Consider the following 21,956-nt stretch of genomic DNA (forward strand, 5'->3'; position numbering starts at 1 on the left):
CAGTAGCCAATGTGGATAGAGTGCAGCTCTAGAACTACAGTTGAAAATGATTACATAGCCACCTCTAAGAAGTTCTTTTTTCTTGAAGAGTTTCACTCATTCAACAGATACCGTAAATGTACCATGTCCCAGAACACTGTACTAAAACCTTCTAGGAAAGCTATCTTTACCTCTGTCACAAGTAGCACTTTCTCAAAACCACTCACTGCCCTCCAGTCGATGCCAGCTCAGAGCAGCACTCTCGGGCAGGTGGAACTGCCGCTGTGCGCTTCCGAACCTGGAACTGATGACCGGAGCAGAAAGCCCCCTCTTTCCCCTGACAAGCAGGAGGTGGTTTCAAACTGTTGACACCCAGCACCATTTCTCAAAATAAAATTTAAAACTATATTTATAAGATAGTTTCTCCAGAGTTCGCTCTTTAAAAATATATAGACTTGTTTCAGCCAAGTTTTTCTATTTTAATAACCCAGATAATTATACTTATTTACAAAAATGTGCACTTCTTATCTACTATGGTAGCTGTTTTAGTTTGGATTTCAGCTTTTAATATTAAAGCATTGGTCATATTTGAAAACTGCATCATAGTTATTGAGTGAAAAAATTAATTATGTAGGAAGAGTGGCTCTTTTTCACAGCTTCAAGCATAATCAATCTGTTAGCCCTAGAATATTTTGACATCAAGCATATTTGGAAGCTGATGAGTTCAGTGTTATTGTGGGCACATCAAAAACATTTTGCCTCAAATTTGTCATATAATATAGCTTTAAAAGTTTGCTTTTAGTGACAAGTAACAATATTTTGATTATTTATGATCCATGTAATATCTATATTTTGATATCACCATTTCAAAAATACTCCTAAGTGATTGTCTTTAAGACTAGCATTCACAGATGTTGATATGAAATTTTAAAGCTTTATTCTTTAATGCATTCCAAATAGCTAGAACTTAAAAGTATCCTAGTTTACATCTCTTACATAAACTGAATAAAAATTAAGTAGTTTTAATCTTAGTTGTCAAGTGATTTTAAAATATTTTGTTTGAACTTTAAATAACTTTACTTTTTTCTTTATATAGGTATATAAAATACTAGTAAAGAAAACTCCAGAAGAAAGCTGGGTAGTTTTTAGAAGATACACTGACTTCTCTAGACTTAATGACAGAGTAAGTTGTTTAATAAATCCAAAACTGACTTTTCCTTAGACTTCATTTTCTTGTACTTTTTTTCCCCTTGGTGTTAATTCTTTGACTGAAAGTTTTTATTTTGCTCTAGTAGCCTAGACGCCAATCAATAAACGGTTTTATTTTTACTAAGAAAGCAGTTAAAGTGTTATACCTGGAAATTGGTAAAAGAAAAATTATTATATAACTGTAGATTTGGAGAGACATATAGTAAGACCTCCAAATTATATGATTACAAGAACAAATGAACAAAAATTAATTTAACATTGTGTTACTTTCTTCATGTTACATAATAACAAATAACCACAAACGTAGTGGCTTAAAATCGTATCAGCTTATTATTGCCTGGTTTCAGTAGGCTCACTAATTAGGTTTTTAGGAGTCAAAATCAAGCTATCGGCCAAACTTGGCACTTACCTGGGGTTACTGGAGAAGAAACTTCTTCCTGCTCATTTAGGTTTTTGACCGTATTCCATTCCTTGAAGTTTGAGAATCAGGGTTCCCATTTCCTCGATGACTGTTAAAGCTCCTAGAGACTGCACTCTGGTCCTTGTACGTTCTCCCTCTTTAAAGCCAGCAATAGTATATCAAATCCTTCTTGTTCTTTGAATCTCTGACTTTCTTTGGCCATCAGCCAGAGAAAACTCTCTGCTTTTGAAGGGCTAATATAAGACTACAGCTAATCTCCGCATCTTAAAGTTAGCTGATTAGTCATCGTGATTACATCTAAGAACTCTTTTTTACTGTGTGGTACAGTGGCTCAGTGTTCAGTTCCTATCCAAACGATCAGTGATTTGAACCACCAGCCACTCCACAGAAGAGCTGTGGCAATCTTACTTACAAAAAAAAATTGTGAATAACATAATCCAATTCCAAAGGAAGGAATAGTAACAGCTTAAGTTGCGAACCACTGGTTTCTAGAAGGTTATAGATGACAGTGGAAGAGTCAATATATAGATTCTAGGTATTTGAAAAAGCCTTGTTATCAGACTGAGAGCATTATAAAGTCGGTGATGGCAGATGTAGTTAGGTTAAAATGTAGTATCTTATCATTTGGTGTCTCTTTTGATCCATATAAAAGTTGTTTTAGTTAAAAAAAATCGGTGCAGGTGAAGTACACATGGATTAAGTCTCTGGTAGATCCCTCTGAGCACAGACCAGGGATGTGAACGCCCTTGCTGGCGTGCAGAGTGCATTGGGAAGTGGATAATTGCAGACGCAGTTAGGGTAAAATATAATACTTTATTATTTGCTCTTCCTTTTCACCACTTAGAAAATTTCTGCTAGTGTTTAATATTTTCTGCTTTTCAATTGAGGTTTTTCTCTAAGTTGTTATTGTTAGATTTCTGTGTGTTTGTGTATATATTTTTCTATGTATGAAACCCAAGATACGTATATCTATAGAAACTTAACTGGATTAATGGTTTCTTGGGGGTGTGACGGGGATATTTGAGGGAAATGGGGAGCTAATAACAATGAGTACAAGAAAGAAGAAAATCTTCAAAAATTGATTGTGGTCATGATAGTACAGCTCTTCTTGATAGGAATGAACTGTTAAATGTATGATATGTGGACTATGTGCTCCCCCACAAGAAAAAATTAGAGCCTTGGAACCCTATGGGGCAGTTCTACTCTGGCTTGTAGATTCACTAGGAGTCAGAATCAGCAAGTGACATAACAAAGTTACATACGTAAAACCAGTGGCAAAGGTCATGGAACCGTCTACATTTCTTCCTGCTATACATATGAAGCAAATAATGTAATAGTAAACTTGTATTTGTAAAAAGGACTAAAAAATTATATAGCTAAAAGTAGAAAATAAAACAAATGTTGTAAACAGAGTAATCCATAGAAGAAATATGAATGACCAATAAATATGTAAAGTATTTAATATGACAAAAATCCCAGGATAAATAAAGGAACTTTTAAATTTATCAAGTTGATAAACATTTCAGTGATATTTTTACTAAATTAGCCTTTATACAGGACAACCTAACATTTTCCATAATTCTGACATAATCACGTTGCTGGCATTTAGCCTATACAACTCATGGATATGGGCAAGTTTTAGCCCTAAGGATACTTACCAGAGTGTTTTATTTATTCTCATTTTGTTTGTGTTTTACTATGTGCTTAATAGTTAAAAATTGGAACCAGCCTACCTTACCTATAGGTAACTGATTAAGTAAAGTGCTGTCCAGAGAGCCAGAGGAAAATGGTGAGGGATAGTTGGCAAGTCTTCGGTATTTTGGAAACCAAGAGAAAAATCATTTTTACCAAGAGTAGCAGCGAGTGATTTATAATGTGTCTGAGGGACCAAGCAAGATTACCTTAGAACAGCCAGAAATGCCTCTCATTTTGACAGACAGGTGCTTAGAAGAGGAAACGTTATTGACCCTGTTCTTTCCCTTTTAACAGCTTCACTTTCCTCCTCTGGATGGCTTAGCACTTCTTTCGTTAGTCCGCACTTTAATGTTTGATGGTGCAAAACCCTGTTTATGTGCGTTGGCAGTTCTCTGACTGCAGATCATTTCTGCCACTCCACCAGCCTCAGCTTCAATGTAAAAGTTAGAAAATGCCAAACTGTTTTTAGCCTTTATTCAGGTGCTGTTGAGATGTATTTTTTTTAGGAGCTAAGATATTAAAGAGGTGTTTATAATTTAGTATCATCAAAAATGAATTTTATTACTGCTCCATAGCTTCATTGGATTAGAAGCCTGTAATTCTATGCTCTTAATTTTTTTAGGTGCTTAAACAGGAAGATCGAAGTCATTTATAAAGTTACCAGATAAAAGGAACTTTTAGTTTTCCTTTAAAGTCTCTTTTAGTAGAAAATAAAACAAATTATGTACACAAAATTATCAATACAAAAAATATGAATGACAAAAAAATGTGTAAAGAATTTAATGTCACAAAAACTTTTCCTTTAAAATTGCCATAGTTTTGTATGTAATTTTCAAATTTTATAAATTTTTGAAAATTAAGCAGACTCCATTTTAAGTAGGATAAGTTTAGAACTAACCCTTTTTATCTAGAGAAATGGGGGTGGTTTAGCCCTCCTCCTCCACATCCCCCTTTCAAAGAGAGACAGAAGAACAGTACGCACGCGTTGCATAGAACTCGTAGGACCACATGCAGTAAGGAAGACTTACACCTTTCTGGATATAGATAGTCAGACCAGGAATGCTGGTGAAGAGGCGTGGGGTGCTGTGCGTGGAAGTGAGTCGAGCTCGGGCCAACTCTAGTGGCCGTGCTTCTTCAACACAGCAACTGTCTTCTCAGAAATATAAGAGCTGGCAGCTGGGACATTTTAAGTCTTTTAGTAGTTAATGTATAATTTCAATACATTCTGTTAATATATATAAGGCAATTTCCCCATTTCACAGTGAAATGATAGAAGAAAACATTTTGGCCATGTTGAGTATATGAACTCTTCATGATACAGCTAACGTAGTCAAATGCCTTATGCTGTTTAGTTAAAATAGTTACACATAGGTAAATGAAATAAAATAATATTTAAGTATGACTTATACACTATGAAATAATTTTAATCAAACTGCATGATCTTTAATATCAGATTGTTATCACTAGAGTTTGTTTTCAGTTATCGCAACAGTTTTCTTTTTCTCATCTAGCTTGCTTGACATAAAGTATTTTTAGTACGTGTAGTTGCTATCAGACAGCTAACACTTTTAACTATATGTCACTGATAGAAATAAAAAAATAAAGCCATCAGGCATAACGAGCTGACCTGGCTTTAATTCATTTAAGTTTGATTAATACTTTCTCATAGTCAAGATAACTTTTGTAGAATTGATGTAATTGAGTCGCATGTTGTATTTTCTTTTCCAGTTAAAAGAGATGTTTCCAGGTTTTCGACTAGCACTTCCACCAAAACGCTGGTTTAAAGATAATTACAATGCTGACTTCTTAGAAGATAGACAATTGGGATTACAAGCATTTCTTCAAAATTTAGTAGCTCATAAGGACATTGCTAACTGGTATGTAACAAATTAAAATAATACAATAAAAACTTTCCAACAACTGACTTAAACTAACAATAAATCTAGCAACATAGTTGTTGGAGCAGAATATGTAGGGTAGAAATCGCTTGTCTTTTTGAAGAAGGGACTACATGGAATTTTCTTGCTTTCAGGTAAGCCCTTTTTGGCGCTTGCTTTTTACTAAGAAAAAAATTTTTTTTAAGGTTTGGTAAAGTCAAAATTCAGTTTGTAACAGCCAACAACAAAATTTAAACTAACTAATAGTAACTTGATTTTAAAACTAATATTTTAACCTTTTTTTTTAAGTGAGTTTACATATTCATGTTTTGGGTTAATAATTGTACTATATTGTTTGGAGGATATAGATCATTCTTTATATTTCTCCATACTAATGCAAAAGCATGAAAAGTATTAAATTGACTTAATTTATATAGAAGAGAAAGTGAAAACACTAATAATCACTTAGCCTATCAGAGAACTCTCCAAAATGGAATTATTGTCACAGGCATAAAAAAGGCTAGAATTTATAATACAGCACATAAGGGATGGTTAGAAGGGCCTTATTAAGGAATTAATTACATCTCAGATGGAAAGAAAACCATCTGTCTCACTTGTTCTACCTCTTTTTCCTCTGTTTTTTCTTTTTTGTATAAATATAAAACATATTGTAGATACACTTTTTACATTGCAATGTGGGCTGCCTATGCTTGATGCTCTTTGAGATCCTTTCCCATTCCCCCTTAATCTACCAATTATTCTAACTGAAGACCTACAACACAGGCCACTCCCAGCTCTCATCCAATTGCCTCCTTGACATCTCCTTTGAATATGTCAGTTACCTCAGACCAAAAAGAAAATATATCGCTTATTCTGCAGATCTTTGCATCATCATTTTTCAGCACCACCATGCATCCAGATGTCACTCTTGATACATGCCACTCAACCGTCTCCCTCTACACTTTAAAGGCCACTTCAGTCTGTCTACTTTTCTCCACCCCATCTCTGCACACTAACTAGTCTAAGCGGTTGTTTCTTGCCTTTAATCACTGCAGACATTCCCCAATGGCCTTTTTGCAATGTAATCTAGTTAATTATTCTTTCTGACCCCTGCCTAATCACCACCTTTCCAACCTCATGTTTCATTGTCCTGTCTGCTCCTTATTCTCTGAATGTCACTCACATTGGTCTTTATATGATTCTTTATTTGTTTTCTCTTAAGGTCTTCAAATATGCTGTCCCCTCATCTGGAAAGGTTACCTTTCTCACTACTACCCCACCTACCCCTGGCCTAGAAAACCCCTGTACATTCCCTCACATTTCAACACAAACTTCACTTCCTTGACCTTTCCTCCTGTGCTCCTCTCCTACTGCTATCCCCACCAAAGACCAGTCGGTTCTTTCTCATTGTGTCTGCACCGGCCCTTCTCAACTCTTTCTGAGCATTGATCCTGATACCTTAAGATCGTCACTGTGTGTACTGAAGTAACTTTCCCTGTGTGCTCTGCAGTTACTAGCTCTGCCTTAAGAGAACTGGAAAAGCACTAATCACTCATATTTTCAGTAGAATTTCTCTCATAGAATGGCTGCTTGGTATTTTTCTTTCATACCATGTCAGTTTCAATTGTTTCTTTGACTTATTTGTGTTGCCTTCACCAAACTGCCTGATTCACAATAGCAGACCATGCGTCTGTTTTAGGTGTCGTTCACTGTCTGTGGCTTAGCACAGGGCCTGACACAGAGTAGGTGCTCAGTTATATTTGCTCAGTCGATGAAAGACTTGGTGGTATCCACAGTTGCATTGTTGATGTAGAAAAGACGATTGACACAAATATGACAAAACAAATCGACCGTATGCTTTAAATAGTGAGAAAGTGGGTATTTCATATTTCAGTTTTCACATCTCTCACAAAAGAAGAATGGTGTAAATGTAGGCACACACATAAAGTAGGAATGAAAACCAAGACCCACTAGCATCATAAAGCAAGCTTTTTTTATAAAACTGTATGTTATACCAGCCCATGGAAATAGACTTTCAGTAGTTGTATGAGCCCCTAATAAAACAATTTTTTTAAAAAAGAAAAGAAAATGATGATGGCAACATATGTACAGTGTGCTTGACATAATGGATGTATGTATGGATTGTGATAAGAGCTCTATGAGCCCCCAATAAAATGATTTTTTTTAAAAAGTAAACATATTTTACCTTTTCTTATCTGTTAAAAAACAGAGTAATTTGTGTTTCTGTATTTGAAATATTGTAGTGAATTAAAATCAAATTCTACGAATGACTATACTGTTATTTAATAAAATATTAAATATGAATCAAGTAAATAAACTCAACTTGTAACCATAATTTTCCTGAATAGTGAAAGTGTATTTGGATTGGCAGGTTTAGGTGTGCCATCTCTTTTTAATTACTGATAACAATTCTTAATAATGTAGGCAATGCTAGGAACAATCTTGAATATCAGAATAGTGGTATTGGCATTGTTCAGCTTTTAAATAGAGATTTTTCAAGGAAAGAAAGGTCCCATAGTCAAATAGTTGAGCAGACATTTCATTTTACATTCCTAGTGTATTAAAGGTTATAGAAAATTCTTGAATGAAAGAATCTAGTGTGCATTGCATTCATTTGCCTACCTACTTTTGTCGTATATCATTACACATATTTCAGGAATGCAATTAAATTACTTAAGTTGGACTCAAAACAAAGTTCATTGTGCCTACTGCCTTTTTTTTGTTTGATGGATAGTGTATTTTACTTTTTGCTGCGAGAGGTTTTAAATAAATTATTGGTCCAAAAATGAGAATAGAGGTTATTTCTCAGTATCATAAGGTTTCCCCTATATCATGATAGGAACATTATAAAAGAAGCTAAGGGTATACTCTTTGACCTTAAATTCATCTGGAGAAATTCGGCTTCTGTGTGAACAGTCTAGTTCATAAACTGCTCCATGGGATGATAATGCATTGTAGACCTTCCAGAAAAGGAAGGTCGGTGTTGTTTACAATGGCCAAGCAATGCTTGAATTAGGATGTAGGATCTGAATGCATTGAAGGGTGATTAAAATTTGAATAAGAAGATGGGTATGTGTCAGAAACAAATAATTCAGCCATATGTAGAAAATCTGAAGTTGCCAAACAGCCATTTATTAGTTGAAGATTGAGCCATTAAAACAGAAATGGCGCTTAATGTGTTTTTGAGATTATACTCTAGAAATACCTCCCACTCCTCAAGACAGTTCCTGTTGTTAAAAGGGGGACTAATTATCAAAGTGACAAGAGCCAAATTACTACAGTGGTCTGCCATCAATATTACTGTTGTGCGCTACACAACAAAGGTGTTTAATAGCCTCACAATCCAAATTCCCATAGTTGGTTGATAAAAGCTTGATTATATCTAAAAACGTAAGAGAAGAGAAGGTTGAGTAAAGGTTTTGCTTTGATTTGTTTTGTTTTCTGGTTGAAAGAGAAGAAAGGAAATCTCTCCTTACAAAAAGTAAGCATCCCAGATAATTCCTTTGTGAACACATTGTTGTTGTGTGCCACTGCCTCCGACTCCCGGCACCCTGTGTGTGTAGCAGAGAGAACTGCTCCGTAAGGCTTGACTTGGCTGTTATCTATACAAGCTGATCACCAGACATTATCTTCTTTAGCAGTGCTGGTAGTTTCAAACTGCCTATCTTTTGTTACCGGGAGCATAAACCACTTGAGCCGCCCAGGGTCCTTTATGTAAACAGCACGCTACATTTGAGAATATTGCTTGAAATGGCAACACGGAAACAATTCTTATCTTTATACTGCAAAAAAATAATTTAATATTAATTCATTATATATTGTTCCCCCTTTCTGATACCCTTAGTACTTCACAACAGTTATTTAACTTTTATATTGGCTTTTAGCCATTACGCACTTCCATGACAGTTTATAAAGAGGTTCTTTAACTGTACTGAAGAAAAACTGGGACTAAGATCTGAGAAGATATTAAGGACTGTGGGCTGAATGTTTGCAGATAATTTGAAATGTGTTAACAGAATACTAATTAACATAAAAATGAATATTTCACCAATAAAAGTTTATTAGAGGCTTTAATTATTAAACAAATACTTATTTCAAACTCACTGCCATTAAGTCACTTCTGACTCAGCAATCCTACAGGACTGAGTAGAACTACCCCTGTGGGTTTCCAAGACTACACATCTTTATGGGAGCAGAAAGCCTCTTGTAGCAGCTATTGTTTTCAAACTGCTGACCTTGCGCTCCGCAGTCCAAATCATTACTTACATGCCACCAACTCAAAAAACAAACCCATTGCCATTGAGTCAATTTTGACTCAGCGACTGAACAGGACAAAGTGGATCTGCCCCTGTGGGTTTCCAAGACTAAATCTTTTTTTTTTTTAAACATTTTATTAGGGGCTCATACAACTGTTATCGCAATCCATACACACATCAATTGTGTAAAGCGCATTTGTACATCATTCTCAAAACATTTTCTCTCTACTTAAACCCCCGACATTAGGTCCTCATTTTTCCCCTCCCTCCCTCATGAGCCCTTGATAGTTTATAAATAGGTATTTTGTTATATCTTGCCCTGCCAAGACTAAATCTTTATGAGAATAGAAAGCCTAGGTTTTTTTTCATGGAGCAGCTGGTAGTTTCAAACTGCTAACCTTGTGGTTAAGAGCCCAACGCTTAACCACTACTCCACTAGGGCATCCACTATACCACCTGGGCTCCTTAAATATTTGTTTAGTTTCTACTCTATGGTGGTATAACTATTATACACAGATAGATACTGATCCTGTTTGAGACCAAAAAAAAAAAACCAAACTGAGTAGGCAGGAGACATGCTCAGACAAGAAAGAGAACTATTGTTTCGAGAAATTCTTAAAGAGTGACATTTAAGCTAGATTTTAAAGAGCTAGTGAGATTTGAACTAGCAGGAAGAATGTAAAGAAAGACTTTCCAGATGAAATGGAGTATTTTCAAAATTCACAAGAAATAAATAATGGTCCTATACTAAGAATAGCATTGAAACTCAGTGTGTCCGGGTGAAAGCTGTGTAAAGATGGATAGAAAGAGTAAAATCTTATGCATAATTGTTATATTTAAAATATTTTTATTTTATGGTATGTCTTGTTTTGTGGCAATACCTTTCAACTTCATACATGAATGCTACTGACAGTTTTTACTCTAGGCATATGTTTGGAAAATATAAAAGAATACAAGATAGAATGAAGTCAGCCAAAATCAAGAAAAGGAAACCAAGGAGACAATAACAATAAGTCTTTCTAGCTTAACTTATGAAAGTAGAAGTAGCTGTTGAAAATTAAAATCCATCTCAAGTTTGATACTTGTAATGTTCCCAACATTGGATTTTAGTTCTGATATTCTTTATACTGCTGTTTTTTTTCTAATTGCTTCGATTTCAGAATTAATTAATGATTAAATACTTACGCTGTGGGAGAAGATGAGGCATTCTGTTCCTGTAAAGATATACAGTGGTAAATTCATAGGGGCAGGTCTAAACTGTCCTGAAGTGTCACTGTGAGTTAGAACAAAGTCAGTGGCAGTGAGTTTGCTTATTGGGTGACCTACGCTGTGCTAGTTAATTTGGACGAAGTCGGCATGATCTGGTAATGTGTCTCTTACCTCAGTGGAATAGTGCTTGGTAAAGAGATAATACTAATCATTGGACTTAATACATCCTAGAAAAGGGATCTTCTGTAAGGTGCTACAGTAACACCTAGAAGACTGCTGAGCCTATTAGAGGGTAAAGAACAGAGATTTAGTTAGAGAAGGCTTCCAGGAAGAGATAGTAGTTGAACTGAGTCTGAGTCAATTAGCCTGGTCTAGCTGGGAGGAGTAAGTAGTACAGTAGCACCCAATGTGAGCCAAGGACAGAGCCATGAAGCAGTGAAGAAAGGCCTGAGGATGGAGTGTTAACTACACAGAGAAGTGAAGACTTCCTTGTTGGGTGCTGTCAACTAGGTTCCGATTCCTAGCCAGCCTATATACAACAGAATGAGCAACTTTCAGTATCTTCCTCCACCATCTTACCAGTCCCATCCAGGGAAAGGTGGTTTGGTGAAAGTGAGAGACTTTGTCTGCAAGTCTCTACTAACTCACTGCCCCTGCAGTCCTTGCTTTTCAACACTTCAAAGAAGTCTTGTGCAGCAGGTTTACCCAATGCATCGCATTGTTTGATTTCTCGCTGCTTCCGTGAGCATTGATTGTGGAACCAAGCAGGACAAAATCTTTGACAATTTCAGTCTTTTGTTTGTTTATCATGATTTTACCCACTGGTCTAGTAGTGAAAATTTTTGTTTGTTTTTTTTTAATCATTTTATTGGGGGCTCATAAAATTCTTATCGCAATCCATACATACATCCATTGTGTGAAGCACATTTGTACATTTGTTGCCATCATCATTCTCAAAACATTTGCTTTCTACTTGAGCCCTTGATATCAAATCCTCCTTTTTCCCCCTCCCTCCCCGCCACCCTTCCCTTCATGAACCCTTGATAATTTATAAATTATTATTATTTTGTCATATCTTACACTGTCCAACGTCTCCCTTCACCCACTTCTGTTGTCTACCCTCCAGGGAGGAGATTATATGTAGATCCTTGTAATTGGTTCCCTCTTTCTACTGCACCTTCCCTCCACCCTCCAGGCATTGCCACTCTCACCATTGGTCCTGAAGGGATCATCTGTCCTGGATTCCCTGTGTTCCCAGTTCCTATCTGTACCAGTCTACATCCTCTAATCTAGCCAGATTTGTAAGGTAGAATTGGGATCATGATAGTGGGGGAAGGAAGCATTTAAGAACTAGAGGAAAGTTGTATGTTTCATCATTGCTGCCCTGCACCCTGACTGGCTCGTCTCCTCCACTTGACCCTTCTGTAAGGGGGTGTCCAGTTGCCTACAGATGGGCTTTGGGTCTCCACTCTGCACTCCCCCTCATTTACAATGATATGATTTTTAGTTCTTTGAAGCCTGATAACTGATCCCTTCGACACTCCATCGTCACACAGGCTGGTGTATTTCTTCCATGTGGGCTTTGTTGCTTCTGTGCTAGATGGCCACTTGTTTATCTTCAAGCTTTAAAATCCCAGATGCTATATCTTTTGATAGCCAGGCACCATCAGCTTTCTTCACCACATTTGCTTATGCACACATTTGTCTTCAGCGATCATATCAGGAAGGTAGGTACCCACTGATATGATTTTTTGTTCGAATTGTAATACATACTGGAAGCTGCAATCTTTGACATTCATCAGCAAGCGCCTCCTCACTTTCAGCAAGCAAGGTTGTGTCACCTGCGTATCACAAGTTGTTCATAAACTTTCCTCCAGTCCTGACACAGCATTCATCTTCTTGTGATCCAGCTTCTCTGTTTTTCGCTAGAGTACAGATTGAATAAGTATGGTGAAAGGATGTAACCCTGACACATACCTTTCTTGATTTTAAACCATGCAGGGTTCCCTTGTCTGTTCTCACAACTACCTCTTGATCCATGTACAAGAAGTGTTCTGGAATTCCCTTTCTTCCCACATCTATCCATAATTGGTTATGGTCCACACCATTGAAAGCTATAGTCAACACCATTGAATGCCTTTGCATAGTCAGTGATAATATATAGAAAATCAACAAGCAGAATCATAGTACACGTAGACATTCAATAAATACCTGTTGACTTCAAATAAATTTCAGGCCAGTGTTCAAAGCAGGGGTGATGGCTTCTTTCTTGGGGCTGGTAGAGGGAAATGTGTCCAAATTTTTTAAAAGAAAAGCCAAACACACTGCCATCTAGTCAGTTTCGACTCACATTCAAACATTTCTCCCTCCACGGATTTATGTCTGTCTTTGGATTGGAATCACCTTTGGGGTATTTTCCTCTACCGAGTCCAACTGAAGCAGAAGAAATCTACACAGTGTTTTTAAACCAAAGTTGGAAAGCCAGTTTTAAGTACTGAAGAAACATCCACTTAAAAAACAATGAATTACAAATGATATATTACATTTATTCACAACAGAATAATGGCTTTGTTAATTTGGTTCAGTCTATTTCTTTGAGAATCATTTTCTTAAAAATAAAGATGTTATTTACCAATTAGATTGGTCTCCTGTATAGTTATTCTAAATTTGTTTTATGCCCTATAAGTTTTTATGGAATAAAGAACTTCAAGTCTCTGTTTGTATTTACAAGACCTTAGAAGCTAGCTTGAAATCTGTGTAACTTTCATAAATTGGACGTTTATACTTGATTACCTTATGAAGACCCGCCTGCTTAGTTTACTTTGGTGTAGCAGCGAAACCACCTGGCTTAAAGCACTATGTAGCCTCACCATCAGTGACTTGCTTTCAGCTATTTCTTGTAAACTTCAATTTTTTTTTTCCCTTTGAAAAGCCTTGCAGTGAGAGAATTTCTTTGTCTGGATGATCCACCGGGTCCATTTGATAGCCTAGAAGAAAGCAGGGTAAGTGCTGTATTATGTGTCACATGGAAAGAGAAACAAATAATACAGTACAAAACGACATTGTTTCTTTGATAGCCTAGCAGGATATTATAATTTCAGACTCTGGTAATTTTGTTCAGAATGTTTTTAATGTTTAGTTCAGGGGTTTTATTTTGGTTGGGACACATGGAGTTAGTTAAGTGAAAAAGAAAATTAAACACATGTAATATAGTCAGTAAGCCGCTAAAATCCTTCATTGTGTTCTCCTTACTATTGTTGGGGGGTGGGGGAGAAAATGAGCATTTATTTTAATACATTTTAAAGTATTATGTAATATATGATTCCATCGAAGTGTCAGAATAGAGAACCTCCCCTTAAAATCAAATTTAAAAGTTGATTGTTTTGTTTTCATGAGAGGTAGAAGTGATTGTCCATTCAGTCCATGCCTGAATGCTACTCATATTACATTCATTGACGTATTAAAGTGGCCTATTTATTGACGCAGTAGGCTAGATTCACTAGCAGATTTGGTAACAATAGACTGGCTATGCCTGTGTGCAAGTCTTTTCCTAAATAATTATTCGCTTTAAAATGAAACATTTAATTGGTGAGTTTGTGATGTCTTTCAGATTTTAAATCTTACTGACTATATCATTGCATTTCTTGACTTTCTGTTTGACTTGTTTCTTACATTGCTTAATTTGTATACCTTATTTTTTAATAAGTCTTAAATATATTTTCAAGTCATATTTCAGTCTTATATTATGGTCTTTGTCTAATAGTTCTGTGAGCTAGATTCTGTATGATTCTGATCATCCGTTTGATGGATCTGCTCCTTTTCTTTCATGTTGGATTGTTTCCAGTGTGCTTTGTAAGTGTGGACTGTAAATTAACTTTCAGTAGAACTGTCAGCAGGGATCATAGGTTGAGGGAGTTGATTCACTTCATGAAGTTTGTCTTTCTTTCTGATGGAATAATTTAAATGTCATTGTTGCTTGCTTGCTTGTTGGCTTGCTTGACTTATTTGTTAATTTCTCAGTTTGGGTGTTCTGGACAACTGTAATAGGGTAAATTCAAATTCAAAATTCACATGGACATTGAATAATGTTTATAGATTCTTCAGAAGAGACTATCTCACCCATCTAAAAGCCATGATGAGACAGGCAATCTTATATTTCTGCATTGAAGAATGCCTTTTGTTAATGGTTTATTTCTTTAAGTTCCTTTCTTTTTCACTAAGTATTACATTTCTGGTCTCTCGATCCTCCTAAGAAGGAATCTGCTTGACTTCTCCTTTCTTGCCCCATCCTGGCGTTCCAAACCCAGCTCTGAGGTAACCAAATCCGCATCTGCTACTGGTCCCCGCTTCGCTCTCTCACTTGTGTTATCCATGCTTGTGTTTATGACAGTGGTCATAATTACTCTTCATCTTACCCTCGATAATTTGTCTTTCTTATCTGAGTAGCTCTTAAAAAGTTTAAGTGTTTTATAACTAGAAGAATTCATATTTCTGGTCGACCATATTTTTAGTAGTGGAAATTGTGGGTTTTTTTCTGTTTTGTATTCTATTTCAGTATTGATTGAAACCCGTTCCTTATTTCATAATGTTGTGAATGTACTCCAAATTTTATATGTGGAAATTTTTTATACACTCTATGTCTTATGTGGTTAGATGAAAAAACAAGCCAGATAATTTTATGTGTTCCCACTTGTATTAACACAGGTATTGAGAAACTAAAAGCAGTTCAATTTGATTGAACATAGGCATGCAGAAGAAGAGAGGAAAGGGAAGGCTAATAGACCATGCTGTGAAACTGGAGTAGAAGACATAGCCCACCTTAAGGCACTTTTTGGCCAAGGCAAAGATTTGATCATGTTCTGTAAGCAGTATTGAATTACAGGTAGCATGATCAGATCTATTTTTAAGAACACCAGCTTGGTGGAGAAAAAATTGGGAGGTTGCCAGATAGTTTACTAGTGTTACAGTTCAGCTTAAAGCCAAACCTCCCCCAGTTTCAGTAGAGAAAGGAGTTTCTAACTCCGAACCCAGCCAAGGGGAACTCTTACAAGGCAGAATCAGACATGCCTCTACTGCCCAACTTTGTTTTCATCCCAACAATACCTTTCTTGACCCTCTACCGCGCTGTTGGGCTCAATAACCGATTGCAGTGACCACACAGAGCTCACAGACAGTACTCGGGATTATGGAGGGTAAGAAAGCCAAGTTACAAGTCAGGATCAGAAACATTACGGATTTAGGTCCTTTGTCCATAGCTCCCATTCTGAGCCACGCCCACAGACAAGACCCTCGCTGGTCCTCAGGCAGCTGGCCACCTACCCCCTTCTCTCCTCTGGCAAGTGTTATAAAACTCCATTGTGGGGGTTAGGTACCATCAAAGCAGTTCTGACTCACAGCGACCCCATGCACAACATAACAAAACGTGTCCAGCCCACACCATCCTCACAGTTATTCTTGTAGTTGAGCACATTGTCGCAGCCATGTGTCCGTCCATTTTGTGGAGGGCCCTTCCTTTTTTCACTGCCCCTTTTCTTTACCAAGCATGCTACCCTTCCTAACAGCGTGTCCAGAGTATATCAGATGGAGTCTCTCTATCCTTGCCTCTGAGGAGCTTTCTGGCTATACTTCTTCCAGACAAATTTGTTTGTTCTTTTGACCAGACTGCAAATGCATTGACTTTTTTTTTGTCTTCTTCATTCAGTGTCCAAATTTCACCTGTATAGGAGACAATTCAAAATACCATGGCTTGGGTCGTTAGTCTTCAAAGTGACATTCTTGCCTTTCAGCTACCCATTGCAATGCATCATTTGACCTCTTGACTGTTGCTCCCATGAGCATTGATTGTGGATTAATCCAAGACAAAATTCTTGAGAAAATTTATTAGTGCTAATAGATGTCCATAGAGTACCCCACTCAGTGAGCCAGTCTCCTGCCTGAAAGCAGTCAACTACTCATTCCATGAGCCGCACTGTCTCATGCTCTGGGTTCCACTTCTATTGCTGCCGCCGCCGCCGCTCCCACACAGGCATTGCAGGGTTCCAAAGACATGCTCCACTCATGGCTTCTTTCTTGATAGTCGTGAGACTCCCTCTTCATGCTTCTGAGATGGCTCACTTTATACCCAAAAGGATGGCAAAACCAACCAATTCCCACAGCGGAGTTTCTCACACCCTGTTTGTCTGGTCCCTCTCAGTTATTCTGTGGGAGGTTCAAAGAGTACTGTGCGTAAAAGAGTCGTACCATGTAATTCAACTGTGTCACAAGGGAAATGTTATAAGTACAAGAGATGCTGATGAGTTTAGTGGGCAGTTTTACCCAGTGGGCAGTTTTACCCTGCACTGAAGGTACACTGAGTCAGGATTGACTCAATGACAGTGAATTTCAGTGTGTTTGATATGCATTTGGGTGATGTTTGGTACTGGCGACTAGTCAAAAATAAATTAGTAAATTGAAAATCAATTACACATAGAATAGGACATAACTAAAGTGGTAAGATTAAGTATAATTGTCCAGGTGGCATGTATAGCATGTATGGCAAGAGAAGATAATCAAGGATAACTTTCTTTAAGGATAAAATTTTTATAAATGCCTAAGATCAGCTCTAAGGCTAAGAGTTAACTGTCAAAGTTAGAAAGGAACCAGGAAATTTTATAAAGACCTAGAAAAATTATTATATTGAAAGATGATTGCATGTGTTTTATATATAGATAAAATCCCCAGGTAAGGGGAGAAGGTAACTTAGAACAGTGCTTTCCTAATGGGAATGGTTCCGTAGTGAGCATGACTGTGCGTTTCTGTGTTCACACTCCGTTCCTTGTTTCTTTCAGGGATGTAGCAGCTAGAAGGAAGTAGTAGCTGGTCGTATGGTCTTGCTATTTCCAGTTGCTTGAGGAAGTGCCCTGATGCCTTCCTCAGTGGTTGTCCTGTTTGATCATCCCCCTAGCAGTGTTTGAGGGTTCTAATGTCTCCACACTGTCTCCAACATATGTTATGTTTTGTTCTTATGCTGAGACTCCAGTCCTGGTGGTTAACCAGGGATGGGAGAGGAAGGAAGAAAAGGGGTGTCATATGCTATCAGGTAGAGAGGTATGAAGGAGAAGATAATATCCAACAAAAGGGAGATAGGCAAAACCAAGCCAAAAACTAGTGACCTGCTCTGTGAACCTCACCTAATACATAATGAAAAATTAAAATATCAAGATTCCTTTGGGTTTGACAATTAAGAGGTAATTGTTTGCTTTTGCTTAGGCATAATCAATCAAAAAGATAATACTAAATTCCTTAGTTTAATGGTTTGAGTAATGAATGGGGGTTAAATTTAGGGGATTAAAAACACATATTTATAGCTCATTTTGTAAGAAAAGGAAGAGTTAGAAAGACTTAATAGTCAAGAAAGTAATGGTTTTTACATGTGAGAGATGTTTAGGGTTTATTTAACAAGCTTCAGAAATGCAGCCAGGCCAGTGAAAAGGATTGAAAATTCGAGAGTATATATTAAAGCTCTTCTTAACTTGAAGAACCAAGTGATGGACCTAGCCTTGTAGGCAAGAAGACGGGATGAACATGGATACGCATCTAGTTAGGGTTCAGCGGGTCTGTGATTTGTAGTTTTTCTCACGCAGAGCGGAGGCTCATCCGCTAGGTCTGGAGCAGTGACAGGGACAGTAGTGTGGGAGTTGGAAGGGAATGGAGGGAAGCCGCAGTGAAGAAGTGGTAGCTAATAGGGGCAATGACAAAGTTGGTCAACACTCTTTATGGTAGGATTTTGTTTTCTTTGTTTTCACCCTTATTTCATCAGTGTTTAGCATCCTAGATATAGAACCATTGTTCGGGGGTTTGTTTTTTTACATCTAATCATGTAGGGATGGGCAAAAATAGATAAAGTAGGAGAGAAATTATAGCACAGGGTATTAGTCACCCCCACCCCCACCCCTACCCCGACTCCAACAGAGGGTGAGGGATGTAAACTATCCACTCAGCCATACAGGCTTACTACTATGATCATTCTCAAGAAAGGTCTCTGGTAGTTGGGGAATAAAAGAGAATCAAGGTAACAGAGATAAAAAGATGAGAGAGGACAAAGTACTGAGTTTTACACATATGACTTTGGTCTTTAACTCTTGAGTAACGGTCTTGAGAAAAAGACTACGTAAGTAATTTTATTTTCTGCATGTGTTTTGGTTTTTGTGTTTTGTTTTCAGGCTTTCTGTGAAACTTTAGAAGAAACAAACTACCGCTTACAGAAAGAACTACTTGAGAAACAAAAGGAGGTGGAATCGCTGAAGAAACAGCTCGGCGAGAAGCAACTGCATATAGACACTGTAGAGAACAGAATTAGGTGTGCTGTGGCGCTTGCCATTTTAGTCTGACTGGTTCAACCTCTGATGATCTGGGTTTGATGCCCTTTGTACGTTAATGTGATTTAGGAACGCTCTGCTTCTGTGTTGATTATTTTTTAGAAGATCAAACATTTGAAGAAGGGATGAGAAACATTCAGAAAATTAGTGTCCAGCTACTTAACAAAATACATATTGCATATTTCAACCGATTTAAAGTATATCTTTGGTTCTGGGGATTTCTGCCAACTTTTCACATGTGAAAGCTTTAGTTTGCCTTCTCATCAGCATGTGTTGAATTGAGGCAAGGATTATTGTGAGTTAGTCATAAGCACTAATTTCTCTGCTAACTCCCTCCTGTACTTTATTACCTATATTACAACATTAACATAAATACTACTGAAGCCATGCATATTATCAGCAGTAAACTTCTACATGTTTTATTCATAGAAAATAACTTTTTAATGTGATTAATTTTCAGAGCATTGTCTTTAGAACCTGAAGAATCACTGTACATAACAGGAACAGGAAATGGGAAAATCCTAAAGGCGACTTCTTCTGTACTTGAGTCTGATCAAGTGGCCTTGGATGAAGAATCTAGGTATCTAATGTTCTGTTTATTATAGCAGTTTGAGTAGTTGCAAGGAAGTGGCCCTATCTTAGTGTTTTTATTAACTCCGTTTTATTTTGTCATACATCTGAGCAAAGCAGGGAAGGACAATAGATACTCTAGGACAGCAATTCTCAACCTGTGGGTCATGACCCCTTTGGTGGTCGAACGACCCTTTCACAGGGGTTGCTCGATTCATAACAGTAGCAAAATTACAGTGATGAAGTAGCAACGAAAATGATTTTATGGTTGGGAGGGATCTCCACAACATGAGGAACTGTATGAGAGGGTCGCAGCATCAGGAAGGTAAAGAAGCATTGCTCTAGGGTCTCCCTAAAACTGGGTCTTTGGCATCCATAGTTATGTTAGCCATGACTTCCTCTGAAACTAAGTCTGTGTTGGTTGGATGCTGACTCATTCTTTAATTATTTTTTTAAATCTTGGCAAATTACTTAATAGAAACCACCCGACTTGCCTAAAAGGACTGATGAAAAGGTACTATATTTGACAGCTCATGGAATTTTCATTATATATAAATCCAAGGCAAGTGTTACTTCTTTAGTGGTAGAGGTTAAACTGTAATTATGAAAACAAATGGTATGTTGGTAAGTGTAGTTAAAAATGAGATGATGTTTATTGCTAAATAGTAGTTAGGGCTCTGAGAGTTAAAAATATCTCTCCATAGATGTTCCTTGACAGTGATAAGATAATAAAGATTAAATTTTTGCTTGAATGTTGAATACCTGTTCTTGTTAAAAGGTAAAAAGATTTATAAATGTAAAAGCGTATGAAATAAGTATTCCATCCTTTCATTAGATGTGTTTCTTGCTCTCTTCTTTTGTAGAGCTGATAATAAACTGTGCTCAAGTTACAGTGAACCTGAAAATTGTGTGTCGGAGATAGAAGTCGCAGAAGTGGCATACGATGCTGAAGGCGACTGATAGGGCTCAGGCACAGGCACCGCCCTCTATTGTGACATTTCAGGAAATGTAGAAGTGAGTGGCAAATACTTTTTTCAAAAGGACTCTGAAACATTTACAGATGAAAAGCAAGAATGCATGTGTATAAAGTTTACATAAGAAAAAATATGTTATTGGAATAGGAAATATACTGACTGTTGCTTTTTAACCCTTCTTTATCCAGCTTTTGTATTCGATCCAGTCAAACCGTCTCGTTAGAATTCTGCTACCAAGTTCATATTCTTAACTGCTGTACATAAAAGATTATGGTGTTTTGCCAATATATTTTGCTCCAAATTAATGTGTGTCTGTTTTTTAATTAATTTATTTAAATGATCAATTATATTAGTCAAAGAGAAATGAATTGCATGTTTCTATATGGGTGACATATTTCTGTGTATCTCTGACAGGATAGATTTTCATTAATGGTTTAAATTAATGAGCAGCACAGTAAAGATGACAAGTTGAATAGTAAATGTTGACATTTTTACCATTTCTAAATGAAGAGTAGAGGAAATAACCCTCTAATACCAAAGGAAAACTATTTGAAAGAGCTATAATCACAGAGCTAAGTTATAAAAGTAGCCTTGATTTAAAAAGATAATTCATTAATATCAAGGTAATTTATTGTATGCATTATTATACTTCTCTGTCTTCCCTAGAATCTTAATCTTAAATCTTTACCTATAGAATTCGGGAGTTTGCCTTTTCAGAACACTACCTCCTTTTCGAATCAAGGCGTACTCTTGAAGATGTAGGTTCTAAGCAGACGGGAAGCAATTCCAGAACAAAAGCCATATATGCTACAAAGTGCTTCGTTAGGCCGACTCCTCTGGCATTGCCTCTTTATTTCTATATACATGAAGATGTTGCTTCACTAGGCTGACTCCTCTGGCATTGCCTCTTCATTTCTATATATATGAAGATGTTGCTGTAACGTCCTGTGGCTGCCTTGCTTTTTAATATATTTAGTCAAATGATGCACTTTATGATAATTAAACTCTTTTGTGCCAAGTTTAATTGGTGAATTCCTTTAGTAAGTGGACTTAAGAGAAAGAATTATGTAGTGCCTTTAATCTTTCACATTTTACACAATTGCCCTAGGGTCTGTGAGTCAGTTTTATCAAACTGTTTTATGCATATTTCAGCCTTGTCTTTAGTTATTGAAATTGCCTTGTTTTGTTTTTGTAGCATGATGTTACTCATTTTCTATTTCTGCCGTTTTACCTGTTGTTGTTAGTATGCGTTGCAATTATTCTAGCCTTTTGAAATCCCATGTGGTATATTGAACTGCATATGCTTTCTAAAAACTGAGGGAAATAGAAGAAAACAACCTCCAATTGTCTTTTCTTCAGTATGTAAAAAATTATCGGTAATCATTCAA

The 21,956-nt window shown here is 36.8% G+C and overlaps 1 protein-coding gene across 1 annotated transcript in view; it reads left to right on the forward strand.

Annotated features, from left to right (window-relative positions):
• SNX16 (sorting nexin 16) overlaps nucleotides 1-20,873 on the forward strand; it is a 30,997-nt gene extending 10,124 nt beyond the window's left edge. The window contains exons 3-8 of the mRNA XM_045286514.1: nucleotides 1,076-1,162; nucleotides 5,033-5,181; nucleotides 13,600-13,669; nucleotides 18,869-19,005; nucleotides 19,485-19,604; nucleotides 20,458-20,873. Of these exons, the coding sequence (XP_045142449.1) occupies nucleotides 1,076-1,162; nucleotides 5,033-5,181; nucleotides 13,600-13,669; nucleotides 18,869-19,005; nucleotides 19,485-19,604; nucleotides 20,458-20,554 (660 nt within the window). The 3' untranslated portion in view covers nucleotides 20,555-20,873. The remainder of the gene's footprint in view (nucleotides 1-1,075; nucleotides 1,163-5,032; nucleotides 5,182-13,599; nucleotides 13,670-18,868; nucleotides 19,006-19,484; nucleotides 19,605-20,457) is intronic.
• The last annotated feature ends 1,083 nt before the right edge of the window (nucleotides 20,874-21,956 follow it).

The sequence above is a fragment of the Echinops telfairi genome, unplaced genomic scaffold (genome assembly GCF_000313985.2).
Source record: "Echinops telfairi isolate 266 unplaced genomic scaffold, ASM31398v2 ScPeMD7_1;HRSCAF=3_0, whole genome shotgun sequence".
In the NCBI taxonomy this organism is placed as follows: domain Eukaryota; kingdom Metazoa; phylum Chordata; class Mammalia; order Afrosoricida; family Tenrecidae; genus Echinops; species Echinops telfairi.